Source organism: Xenopus laevis, chromosome 6S (assembly GCF_017654675.1).
Source record: "Xenopus laevis strain J_2021 chromosome 6S, Xenopus_laevis_v10.1, whole genome shotgun sequence".
Taxonomy (NCBI): Eukaryota; Metazoa; Chordata; class Amphibia; order Anura; family Pipidae; genus Xenopus; species Xenopus laevis.
Genome location: NC_054382.1, coordinates 3,814,919 through 3,828,903, shown reverse-complemented (window position 1 = coordinate 3,828,903; position 13,985 = coordinate 3,814,919). Strand labels below are relative to the sequence as shown.

The window sequence follows — 13,985 nt, the reverse complement described above, 5'->3', positions numbered from 1 at the left end:
TCTATCACAATCTCTTCCCTTAACAGAGAGATGGTGATAAAGACCAGAATTGTGTGTGCATAAAATGTTTGTCACTTAGCCTCCTCTTTCCACTATTCACCTAGAATATTCTCATGCACCATCGGACTTCCCCTTGAGTCTTGCCGCTTCTCCACAGAAGGCACTGGCTACTTTCTCGCCCTTCTTCAGCACTGGTGAGTGTAGTGTTGAGAAAATGAAGGGGTCGCTGGTGAGTTTAGCAAGATCCTTGCTGCCCTGAGAAGCCAGATGGAAAGGGTTCACAAGTTACAAGGCTCAACTGGAAAATTGCCACAATGCAAGGGTAAAACATGAGCATTAACCCTTACATGACCGCTTACTGCTTCACCCTCCCAGTGCAGAGCACAGGGTCACTATTCAATAGCATATTAAATAAAACTGATGGGCTCTACTGTCGACTAAACAGTGTTCATGTGATCCACTTCTATCCTGCGTGCCTACAGTTGGCCAAAGAATTGTAGCGACTACGTGGTTTCTTTCAAAAGGGGCTTTCTTCGCTAGCTCTCCCTCATTGCCAGACACTAACAGAACAATATGCGCCCAACACTGCAAATATAGAATAACCAAGATTATTGAAATCAGATGGCACTGATGCTGCAAAATGTGCTTGCTTTTTGGTTTATTGAGATCTCCACAAAACGTTTCGGGGGGGGGGGTTAACCCCCATTCCTTTGAGAAAGGGAGCTGACCCCGCGAAACGTTGTGCCTAGATCTCAATGAAACCAAAAGCAAGCACATTTTGCAGCGCGAGTGCCATCTGATTTCAATAATCTTGGGTCTTAGTTGAAATTCCTGAGCAGCAGCAGCGGAGTTTCCAGATTGAGCACAACAGAATCGCATACACAGAACTGGGATTTGCATAAATATAGAATAACCATCCTTTAGATACGTTTTCCATATATCCTCCAAGGTCAGGGTCTGTGTTACCAATAAGCGGTAGTCGTACCCTAGCCCAATCACAGCTTGGTCCTCAGTGAAGTTCCCTGTCAGGTCCATCAACCCACTACCAAGCAAGTACCAAGACACTAAAACAAAAGGCTACCTGCTAGGTGACGATTGCAAGGTTTTTGGGGCAATTTTAGTTAAAAGAGCTCAAAATGTAATACTTTCTATTCTTGGAGTGGTAGAACACAAAATAAAATGGTTTTCCTTAAAACAATTAGAATCAAGAACACAAGAGCACAATTTATCAAGACAAATGTTTCTTACAGACTAATGAGAGAGACACCATACAAATGTATCAGTGTGACCCTAAACAAAACCTCCTTGCAGTGTTGGAAAGGGGGGGGCTTATATGATGGCCAGAAACTGATCTGATAAATTTTGCAGTTTAGGCTTAGGTCCTCTCTGCAAAAAAACACATTTCAGCATCATTCACAAAGCTGGGGCAAACAAGAGCCCCAGTGATGTCACTACCAGGGTCAGACTGGCTGATCAGAGTATGAGGATCTCCTGGCGAGCGCAAGACATGGGCTCCAATCTGGGAAATTAACATCATTGCTTTCCTGCTTCCACCATGACCCTATTAAAAACTCAAACACTGTAGGAATGGATCCTGGATGTTAGGTTCTCTGGTGGGCCCAAGATGGTCCAGTCTGACACTAAACCATTCTAGAGCTAGTGAGGACAACAAACAAATATAATGTGGTGCAACTTACGTTGAATGTATCTTATCGACAGCATGGAGATTGGCTTGGGAATTTTTTCACTCTCAGCTTCCGTGTGATTTCAATTGAATCAACAATAACAACTGCACCCGCTGGACCATAATGGCATTTAGGGCACTTTGAGATAGTGACCTGCATTGTCCTAATCTGGTAGACCCACATTTATACCTTGGAAATACCAGCCGATCTAATCTCTGCTCTTGATAAAAGTGTAAGTGATACCATCTAAATCTAAGTGAGGACAGGGGCCAGAAAGGTGTAAAAGATTATGCGGTTACCAGCAATTTGACACATACCCACAATCCACACACATTGTACCAGACTGTAGTATAGGGAGACTTTTGAACGACTGTACTGTAAGTCCACTATCTAGTTTGTCAAAAAAATCAATCAAGGGATGATTTTTATTGAAGGCTAAAGGTGGCCATACTCGCAGAGATCCACTTTTTTGGCGAAATGGGAAATTTTAGGTTCATCCAATCGTGGGCCCTAGGGCACAACAATCCGATCACAACACAGAAAATTCAGGTGGTAAAAACAAGGGCCACTCAAAGAACGGATGTGGTCCTTCCTTAATCTGTATTTTTAAACCTGTCTTATTTTTGGCCATATATCGATCGGGGGAAGGCCGTCGGAGGACACCATACAATGGGTCTGTTGGCAGCTTATATAGGCCTGTGTATGGCCACCTTTAGGGAGCTAGCACACGGGCAGATTCAGGGAGATTTAGACGCCTGGCGACTAATTGCCTCTTCTACGGGGCGACAATCTCCCCGAACTGCCTTCCGCCTGCTATAATGAGAAAACGCCAGCGACAATGCACTCGCGGCGCTTCAATTTCCGAAGTCGCCTGAAGTTGCCTCACAAGGAAACTTGGGAAGTCGAAGTGCCGCGAGTGCATTGGCGCTGGCGTTTTCTCATTAAAGCAGGCGGAAAGCAGGGGGATAGCGTTTGGGGAGATGATTGTAACCCAGCAGAAGAGGTGATTAGTCGGCAGGCGACTAAATATCCCCGAATCTGCCTGTGTGCTAAAGCCCTAAGACTCCCCAAAAGAACACCAATTAATGGCTGACAACAAACAGGATGAAATTGGCACTGTATTTATCCTCCTTGTGTTCTGAGATATTAGACATGTACCTAGCACTGTATTTCTCTCTCTTCTGGGGTATTATACACGGAATTTGCGCTGTATTTAACCTGCCATATGTTCTAGGGTATTATACATAAAAGTGCCCCTATAATTATACCGTCATTTGGTTTAAGGTGTTATATATGGAATTGGCACTATGTTTATACAACCTTGTGCTCTGGGGTCATATTTGGAACTGGTACTGTATTTATACTACATTGTGCTCTGTGGCCATAATATATGGAACTAGCCCTGTGATACTATAGGAATCAGTACAGAAAATCTTAGGTGAATTATCCTATCAAATTAAAAATAAAAAAAACACGCTCTACCTTTTACCACTTCAGGCTAGTTAGCCAAACGGCACAAGTGTCCATGTTTATAGCTGCATTCATGGTCTAATAAGCCAATTTAAGGAGTAAGTGATTTCGGAATGTGCAAAGATAAAGTTCTTGTCAGTGATGACAGAAAATTAAAGAAAATGCAAGAGGGTGAGCTCATTAATAACCCCATGAAATATAAGAAACAAGAAAACCTCATTATGGAACAAATTTACCAACATCTACCAAGTACTTGTTCCCATATTTATAGTTATGGCAGTACCTCATTAATTCAGCAGAAATCGTACATCCATACATAGTAATTCACGGCAAGAGATGTTCAGCCACCAATGGAAATTGAACGTAATGCATATCAACAGATTAAACTACCTACATCATGTTGAATGTGGGCATCTCCCGTTTGCAGAGCATTATACCTTTCAAGAGTGAAGTGCAACTAATCAGTGCATGATAGGCCCCCCATTTAATATTATCTCACCAGGATTGTAGCAACATTATCCTTAGGGTAAGGCCACACTGGGCGTTTTGGGGAGATTTGGTCACCTGGCGACTAATCGCCTCATCTTTGTGGTGACCAATCTCCCCAAACGCCTTCCCTCACTCTGCGCTGGCAAACTTCGGGCAACTTCGGAAAACGGATCGCTGCATGTGATTAGCGCCGGCAATTTTTCATTTTAAGCCAGTGCAGAGTGAGGGAAGGCGTTTGGGGAGATTGGTCACCGCAAAGACGAGGCAATTAGTCATCAGGCGACCAAATCTCCCCAAAACGCCCAGTGTGGCCTTACCCTTAAAACCCTGCAGAGAACAAACACCTGGGATAAGGTTAATTCGAACTTCTGGCCTAGGGCCAAACGATCGGATTACAACCAATGAAATGAGCTCTGACGGGTCATGGGACTGTATCAACTAGTCAACTAGCCGGTGAGGTCCTCAATTGCAGGAATAATCAAATCTGCCTGATCGATATCTGACTGATTCCTCAATTCCTCAATTGCAGGAATAATCAAATCTGCCCGATCAATATCTGACTGATTTTTAGCCTGATATCGATCAGGTAGACCTGTCGGAAGCCCCCAAACACTAGCAGATAAGCTTGCGAATTGGTCTAAAGGACAACTATCGGCAGCTTTAATCTGCCCGTGTATGGCCACCTTTAGAGTTAGACTTTGAGTTATCTGGGTCTTGTTGAAGGGAGCTTGCCATCAGTTATAACTGGCTCACAAAGATCTCCCTGGCTTTAGAACCATTTGGATACAACCCAGGTAAAATAATCACACACCAGAAGAACATAACAAATCACCTTTAAATGGGACGAATAGCGATATTCCAGTCCACCCCCCACCACGCCCATAGAAAGTGACTCCATGAAGATATGAGTTTTGACAGCCTCAAATAGCTCATTATGATGGTCTGTATAGAGTTAGCATACTTGCTCACATGGGGGTCAGCTATAACATTATGGTGAAATAACGTGGCCAAATCTATAATGAGTTTACGCAAGCACAAAGAGCATGCTGTGGTTTCCATAGCTTTCACATTCTTTTCATTCCATCCCAGCTCAAGTATCACCCAATCAGCCTCCGATTTGCAGTTAAAGACATGAACTGTGGTGGAACCTCCTCATTTAACGAATCAAAAAAATAGTACATGAAAAAACAGTTACATTCACTTTTGTTTTTGGCCCTTTCATGACCCAAGCTATAACATATGAATATTAATTGGCACTTTCATGACCCAATCATGTGTCATGTGTATGAGTCTATAGATAAACCACAATACCATGGCCTCTATAAAGCTTTTAGAGGTCAAACTTACAGGAAGTCATACGAAAATAAAGCAGTTACAGCGCAGAGCATTCGGCCATTAAGCATCAGACCCTAAAGAACAGACTGATTTACATGACAATGACAGTCGTACATTTTGCATTACTAGGAAGCAGAAACAGTGACAGTAATGAGCTATGTCTTGTGATGGTCACTTTCTTACCTTCAGATCTTTCCAGCAGTCTAGAAGCTTGGTAGCCAGATCACTCATATCCAGAATCTTGTCTGCAGGCTCCTGGCTCCTCTCACTCTCCACATCAGATAGCCCTTCCTCTTCATCTTGCGATGGGGTTTCCACAGCAGAGGTCTCATCCACCTTCCCTCCGTTGCCTTCTTTCTTCTCCGCATCCTGGGTCTCTGATTTGCATGTATCTGGCCCTGGGTCTCCCTCAGTTTTAATTACTGGTTTCTGTTCTTCAGTGGCTGCTGGATCCTCTTTCATTGTAGTAGGTGCCCCACCTTCTGTTTTAAACTCCTCTTTAATCTCTTCCTGTTTGGCCGAGGGAGCATCTTTCAGTTCAACCGTGGATGGCCCTTCAGTTTTCTCCGGCACGTCCTTCACTTCTATTTCGCTGGCCGCATCAGAGTTGGCGCTGTCCATGCTGTTCTCACTTATAATTTTAAGCCTGCGGAGCACAAGCTTTTTGGGAGTTTCTCCTTCCATCTCAATGCTCAGTTTGGCCGCTGGTTCTGAGGAGTTCGATGGTGTATTGAGAGGTGTGTGCGCGCGGGAAGTATTTTCACTCGAGTATCCATCTCCTTCACTCAACTGAGGGATTGCAGTCTTTATCTGGGACCAACGCTGAATGATCGGAAGAATTTTGCTCTCCTCCAGCATATTTTTATTAGGAATAGGCAGCATTTCCAAGGTTTTGATGAGCTAATCAAAGAGAAAAAAGGTAAAAGAAATGGAATATAAAAATATTATGGGCCAAGGAGTCATGTGCAAGACAATATCCCAGCAGAACCTTCATAGCCCTTGCTAAAAGGGGAACTATCACAAAAATAAAAATGTTATATTAGCTTTAAAATACTGAAATACGAAACTTTCTAAAATACAATCAATTAAAAAGTTTTATACTGTTTCTGCAAGTTTATGTTCACTATCCCCCCCTCAGCATCTGTTTTTCTGCATGCTGTCTTCCTGCAGGAGTTGGGTGTCAGATGAATGATATAATATATCTTATAGGGGGGGCTTCTTTTGCCTAGAAGATCAAACTTCAACAGTGTAGCTTGGTAAACAATGTTGTGCATGGGGATAGGGCACTGTAATGAATGATAGGCCAGGGCAGTGCTTATATTTGTATCCTTCAGCTTATCAAAATGCTGATCCACAGCCAAGCACAAAATTACTCACTAGGCTATTCTCATTCAAGCTTCGAAAATAAACACAGTAGCTCTGCATTCTGGGAAAGGTTAAGATTCCAGCAATCAGAAGCCCACCAAGATCCATTTAAAGTACCAAACAACAGTAATTCCCAGAGTGAGCAGCCTGGTAAATTGGTACAACACGGATAGCTAAAGCTCTGAAACCTCTAATATTGTTGGCTTGATAAATAGAATGCTCCCTAGGTAAGAGCGACCATAAGAAGAATGCACGAACCTCTAGCTGCAGCTTAATGTTGTTATTGGTGTTGCCCCGGCTGTCTCCCAACTCTGCCATCCAGATCCACAGGACAGACAAGCCGTGGCAATCAAGGAACCATTTCAGGCAGGACTGCGACTGGGTGTTCTGTAAGGCAGAAAAAAGTGTAAAGTAAAGTTTTTGTGCATACATGGCCAAAAAGATATCAGGAGGGACCTCTGACTGTCAGTAAAGGTGGTCATACACGGGCAGATTAAAACTGGCGATATCAGTAATTTAGACAGGTTCGGCATCTTATCTGCCCATGCGTGGGGTGTCCGACGGATCTCCCCAATTGATATCTGGGCAAAAATCGGGCTGATATCAATAGGGAATGTTCGATTTTTCCGGCGATCGAGGACCGCATTGGATAGTTGATGCTGTTCCTACAATTCGTCTGCCCATTTCCTTCATATAATACGATCGTTTGGCTCTAGGGCCAAAGGATATTGCCCTGCCGTTGGTGGACATTTCGGGGAAAGATACGCTCATCTGGCGACCGCGAGAAATGAGCGGATCTTATCGTATATGGCCACCTTTAGTTGGAGCCACTTACCTTTAATAATCGAAGACAGGTCAGTTTTTGTTCTATGGTCTCAATCCTGACCATTAGCCGAGATAAGCTGAGCACTTGATTTTTGTCTGAGAGACCTTCCCCATTTCCCAGCAGGGCCTCCAGCTCCCCATCAACCTGAAAGAACAGCAGTCAGCTCAGAGAACAACCAGGCAAAACCCCTAATTAGCACAAATGAAGACTCAAAAAAGTGTGACATGTTGCTGCAACCAGATTTAGCACATTTACCATATCCTTCTTGCGTGCCCGCTCCTTTTTCATCTTCCCTCCGGCCGCTCTAACACTGACCCGGTTTTCTCCTCCCAGAATGCCCCTGCAGTTGGGGGCACCACAATAACACTTCTGGGCCTCTTTGCTGCAAATAAATAAGAGGGTTTGCAAGCTGATAAGTCACAATTGGGCAGTCTTTGGATTCATGTGCCCACACCAGGGAGTGGAATCACTGCAAGTGGGAGACCAAGAGAAGTAAGAATTCCAAGTTATTCCTTAAACAGTTGAAGTTCTTGCTATATGGAACTCCTTTCTACAGACCAGGTGCGGAGAAGAATTTGTTACTCTTTACTTACCCCTCGTTGCAGATTCTGGGCATCAGAGTTCACGGGCGCCAACTTCTTCTCTTTGGTAATCTTCGGGAAGATATCGGTGTATCGGCGCATGCCGAAGCGCCAGAAAAAGACTGAAGATTACCGAAGAGAAGAAGATGGCGCCCATGAACTCGGATGCCTTGAATCTGCAACGAGGGGTAAGTAAAGAGTTAGGGGCATTTACCCAGGGTAAAACCTTGGCTGAGGGGAGCAGGGAGGGGGGTCTATGTAGGGTAGGGTGGTAGGGGATATTAATAAAAAGGGTTTGGTTCTCCTTTAAGATCATAATCTTAATGGTGAATGCAAAGGATTCTCCAGAAAAGGCCCTGGACAGCTCTACTGATGATTGCTATTGGCTGATGAACAAAGCAAGCAATTACCTGGTTGGTCCCATTGGGTACTTTAAAGTTGCTTTCCATAGTATAAAGAGGTGGTTCCCCTTTAAGTAAACTTTTAATAAGTAATAGTATGACCAATTCTAAGAATTCTAAGCAACATTTCCATCCTTTTTCATTATTTATTTTGTATAGTTTTATAATTATTTGCATTTTTCTTCTGACTCTTTCTAGCTTTCAAATGGGCGTCGTTGACCCCCATCTAAAAAGCAAATGCTCTGTAAGGCTACAAATGTATTGCTATTTCTAATTTGTATTTCTCATCTTTCTAGTAAGGTCCTCTCCTATTCATATTCCAGTCTCGTATTCAAATCAATGCATGGTTGCTAGGGAAATTTGGACCCTAGCTACCAGATTGTTTATAATGGAAACTGAAGAGCTGCTAAATAAAATAACTCAATAACCACGAATACTATAAAATGAAAGCCAATTGCAAATTGTCTCAGAATATCATTCTTTACATCAAACTAAAAGTTAACTCAAAGGTGAACAACCCCTTTAACATTAGGGAAGATTTCCTTCTGTGTTAAAGGAAAACTAAAAGCATTTGGAGATAATGTAACAATCACCCCAGTCTTTTGCTTACACTGCCCTCTCTCTATTCTCCACGGAGGCATTGTGTGCTGCTGCTGTTTTAAGATGCACATGGAATAAAGATTTATGATTTTAACTAATCCACTGAACTTGCGACTATTCCTCCCTCTGTTCACTCCTATTCCCCACTGAGATGTGCAGCTTTATGGAAAGATTCCAATGCACATGTCCCAATCAGTAACCAAAGAAACAGAGAAGAATGGGGTGAAAGGAAGTGTCCTTAATCAATGCTGAATGGAGGAGCATTTGAGTTTCCATAGCTTGCAGCTGAGGTTTCTACAAACTACAGGGAATTTATTATGTACTGGCATTCTACATAACATATTTTATTTATTGGTAAAACTCTACTTTAAATATATTACAGGAAATAGACTAGAGCAACATGTGTATATGAACATGCTCCCCTGGAAGTATAGTAAGATGCTTGTTACCCCAATGTTTCTATATATCTGTAACCCTGCTATGAGCTAAGGGGGCCCAGTCTGAAGGCCAGTTAGGGGGAGATTTGGGGTGAGTGCTTATTTGTACCCTGGGTACCCCTGGAACTATAGCAGGGTGACACCCCAATGTTTCTATATATCTGTAACCTTGTTATGAGCTAAGGGGGCCCAGTCTGAAGGTCAGTTAGGGGGAGATTTGGGGTGAGTGTTTATTTGTACCCTGGGTACCCCTGGAACTATAGCAGGGTGACACCCCAATGTTTCTATATATCTGTAACCTTGTTATGAGCTAAGGGGGCCCAGTCTGAAGGTCAGTTAGGGGGAGATTTGGGGTGAGTGTTTATTTGTACCCTGGGTACCACTGGAACTATAGCAGGGTGACACCCCAATGTTTCTATATATCTGTAACCTTGTTAAGAGCTAAGGGGGCCCAGTCTGAAGGTCAGTTAGGGAGAGATTTGGGGTGAGTGCTTATTTGAGCCCTGGGTACCCCTGGAACTATAGCAGGGTGACACCCCAATGTTTCTATATATCTGTAACCTTGTTATGAGCTAAGGGGGCCCAGCCTGAAGGCCAGTTAGGGAGAGATTTGGGGTGAGTGTATATATGTGCCCTGGGCACCCCTGGAACTATAGCAGGGTGATTGTTACCCCAATGTTTCTATATATATCTGTAACCTTGTTATGAGCTAAGGGGGCCCAGTCTGAAGGTCAGTTAGGGAGAGATTTGGGTTGAGTGTTTATATGTGCCCTGGGTACCCCTGGAACTATAGCAGGGTGACACCCCAATGTTTCTATATATCTGTAACCTTGTTATGAGCTAAGGGGCCCAGCCTGAAGGTCAGTTAGGGGGAGATTTGGGGTGAGTGCCTATTTGTGCCCTGGGTACACCTGGAACTATAGCAGGGTGACACCCCAATGTTTCTATATATCTGTAACCTTGTTATGAGCTAAGGGGCCCAGCCTGAAGGCCAGTTAGGGGGAGATTTGGGGTGAAGTGCCTATTTGTGCCCTGGGTACACCTGGAACTTTAGCAGGGTGACACCCCAATGTTTCTATATATCTGTTACCTTGTAATGAGCTAAGGGGGCCCAGCCTGAAGGTCAGTTATGTAGCAGTAATTATATACCAGAGATGGAAAAACTGCTATACATTACTTACCCATATCTCTGGAATTGATAGTCAAACGTCAGCTCAGCCCCGGCAGGCACTAATCGCGTAGTAAAAAAACCAACTCGGACCTGTCCATTCACTGTCCACTGTAATAAAGATAAAATGTGATGGTTAGAGCCCTGCCGGGTGACCCATCACTTTCATGGACTGTATACACAGAAATAAACTGAAAATAAAGGCAATCGTATCCTAGCAGCTAACATGGAAAAAAGTAGTTCTTTTTTGGGAATGGCACTGTTATAGCGGAAATTAAATGTCAGATTAATATTTAGTATGGCTTTCCTATCCTGCCATTTGCAGACTAAAGCTGGCCATACATATAAATATTTAACTTTGCCCCGATTTAACCACTGATGTGCAGGGCTAACGTAGCGGTCTGGCTTCTAGGCCAATTATCGGAACATAACAGAGGCTTATCAGGATAGGGCCCTAAAGGTGGCCATAGACACACAGATCCTATCGTACGAATCGAGGATTCGTACGATTTTCGGATCGTGTGTGGAGAGTGCCGACAGCTTTTGTCCGGCGGAGATCGGTCGTTTGGTCAATCGGTCAAGTTTGATTTTGACCCGACTGATCCCGCCGGAGCCCAATGCAAATCGTATCGTTCGGTCATACAGCCGAACAATCATATTACCCCCAATATAGCCATGCTCGTTAATGGTATATCAGGGAAAGATCCGCTCGTTTGGCGATGTCGCCAAACGAGCGGATCTTTGCGTCTATGGCCACCTTAAGAAAGCCTTGATGTGGAACTCAACCAATGATATTTTCAAAATGGCCAGATATCGGTGTAACTCGTTCTTAAGGGGGGCAACTCAGCAGATTAAATGTTCCTGTGAATGGCCAAACACATACTGAAAACCATAACGGGGACCTACCACCCGTCTCTGCAGAAAACTGAATGGCCCTATTACACGATGTGTAAAATCATGGATGTGAAACAGAGAACTCTCATACCAGTTTATATAACCATCAGATGTAGGGGCTTTCCCAAAAACCGGACTCTCTTTTACAGGGCAGTTTATTGCTCATTACATTACTCATTATCAAAACATGGTCTCTCACCTTCTGTGTCTCACAGTTGGGGTCACAGCTGTGGTTCATAAAACGAGAGCAGTTCCCTTTTTGAGTTGCATCAATGATCTGCAGAATGGGTTGGAATGAAAGGAAACAAAACAGTTTTATACACATTTGCTCAGTGTGTGCCCCCCAAATAGTTTTCTATAGCAATAAATACAACTATATTAGAAATGCAGGACATGTGAGAATGAATGACTTCTTGTTAGTGCAGGAGAGAAGACATTTTTTGCAGTTAGCAGGTAAAGGTCAGCAAACTAGAAATACTTGGAGATGTTGGGGTTTTTTGTGTTTTAAATACCAGGGCCTTTTTGGAATTTTTGTCTAGACGAGGAGAAGCAGATAAAAACATATTAAAGGGGAATTAAAGTCTAAGACAGAATAAGGCTAGAAATGCAGTATTTTATATACTAAACATAAACTTACTGCACCACAAGCCTAATCAAACAAATGATTTATGATTTCAAAGTTGGCCACAGGGGGTCCCCATCTTGTAACTTTGTTAAACATCTTTGCAAGACCAAGACTGTGCACATGCTCAGTGTGATCTGGGCTGCTTAGGGATCGTCATAAATGATCAAAACAGCACAAGTCAAATAATATCTGCCAGAAGCCGATACAGCAAGACTGATTAATAATCAGAATATACAGACTGCACTGGGTCCTGTGTTGTCATGTAATCTAATGTGGATTTTATAGTTTTTGTATTGTTTAATACAAACTTTCTCCAACTCTGCAGAACCAGTGGCTGCAGCAAAATAATCCTCCAAATAGAATCCCAGTTTATCTGTTTAAATCTGGCTCCATGATCTTTGTCCCTGCAGCTGGAGTTGGAAACAGTAAAGGGCATGTAAAGGCAAAATCCAATACAAATCTCTACACAGTCGCCGACTGCTCTACAGGGAAAAAAACAAAGCTGCTTGAGTTCTGCCTTACTGGGAAGTAAGGCGGAGGCTCCCCCTGCTGTTCATAAGTATGATTGTTTCCCTGCAGAGCAGTTAGGGACCGTCTGACAATTCCTATCCACAGCAGTAAATGAAGGGAGAATTTCACTGCATAAAGTCAGGTTTCTTATAAAAACGGTCACATTTTTTAATCAAAGTATATTGAAAATAGGTTTCTTTTTCATCGAAGAAAGTAAAAAATGGGATTTTATTTTTTTGCCTTTACATGCCCTTTAAAAGGTGGGATTTTAAAAGTACTTGATATACTGTAGATGGAGTTCACCCATAGACTTGACCTGAGGTAAAGCTAGTGGGACTGATCCAAATGTTTCCGTCTCAAGGAACTCACCTCATCATTCTTCAGAGCCATAAAATAATAATGGATGTTCTTGCTGCGGGCATACTCCTTCACTCGGGATTTGAACTCCTTATGGTCCAAGACCTCCCCGCAATACTCCAGAACAAAGGTGTTCCTATGTCAACAGAACCAAAGGCAAAGATTCAGACCAGGGATCCCAATCATGTTGTATATAATAGAATTCAACTACAAGAACTCGCAGGTCATCTTATCAGCTGCAGCACAGTCTGGCAGAATAGTGAATCCCAGACATAAAGCAAGACTGCCCTGCTGCTCAGAACACAGAAATGAAGCAAACAATTCTGTTTCCCAATATTATAGTTTAGGTAATTAGAAAAACAATCTAGGAATAAGGTATTCTTTCTATTTGAAAGAGGAAAAAACCCTAAACTTAGGAAATTACCCATTAAGGTGCAACTGGCAACAGAAAATGACAATCGGAATCTTGGCAAATATTAATATATCATGAAAGCAGCGAGGAAATACTAGGGTGATCATGTGTCCATATATCTGTAATATTATCAGTTGAGGGTCCAGTCAGGGGGAGATTTGGGGTGAGTCCTTATTTGTGCCCTGGGTACCCCTGAAACTATAGCAGGGTGACACCCCAATGTTTCTATATATCTGTAACCTTGTTATGAGCTAAGGGGGCCCAGTCTGAAGGCCAGTTAGGGGGAGATTTGGGGTGAGTGTTTATTTGTATCCTGGGTACCCCTGGAACTATAGCAGGGTGGCACCCCAATGTTTCTATATATCTGTAACCTTGTTATGACTTAAGGAGGGCCAGCCTGAAGGTCAGTTAGGGGGAGATTTGGGGTGAGTGATTATTTGTACCCTGGGTACCCCTGGAACTATAGCAGGGTGACACCCCAATGTTTCTATATATCTGTAACCTTGTTATGACGTAAGGGGGCCCAGTCTGAAGGTCAGTTAGGGGGAGATTTGGGGTGAGTGTTTATTTGTACCCTGGGTACCCCTGGAACTATAGCAGGGTGACACCCCAATGTTTCTATATATCTGTAACCTTGTTGTGAGCTAAGGGGCCCAGTCTGAAGGTCAGTTAGGGGGAGATTTGGGGTGAGTGCTTATTTGTGCCCTGGATACCCCTGGAACTATAGCAGGGTGACACCCCAATGTTTCTATATATCTGTAACCTTGTTATGAGCTAAGGGGCCCAGTCTGAAGGTCAGTTAGGGGGAGATTTGGGGTGAGTGCTTATTT

The 13,985-nt window shown here is 43.2% G+C and overlaps 1 protein-coding gene across 4 annotated transcripts in view; it reads right to left on the bottom strand.

Annotated features, from left to right (window-relative positions):
* Positions 1–13,985, bottom strand: part of setd2.S (SET domain containing 2 S homeolog) — a 51,082-nt gene that overhangs the window by 19,039 nt on the left and 18,058 nt on the right. For 3 of the 4 annotated variants that reach the window (XM_041567323.1, XM_041567324.1, XM_041567325.1), the window contains exons 7-13: positions 12,756–12,879; positions 11,451–11,528; positions 10,371–10,468; positions 7,426–7,552; positions 7,180–7,314; positions 6,603–6,731; positions 5,163–5,879 (exon numbers count right to left, since the gene is read on the bottom strand). In XM_041567323.1, coding sequence (XP_041423257.1) covers positions 5,163–5,879; positions 6,603–6,731; positions 7,180–7,314; positions 7,426–7,552; positions 10,371–10,468; positions 11,451–11,528; positions 12,756–12,879 — 1,408 coding nt within the window. Of the gene's footprint in view, positions 1–100; positions 256–5,162; positions 5,880–6,602; positions 6,732–7,179; positions 7,315–7,425; positions 7,553–10,370; positions 10,469–11,450; positions 11,529–12,755; positions 12,880–13,985 lie in introns of all 4 variants that reach the window. The other variant, XR_005962159.1, reaches the window with a different exon arrangement.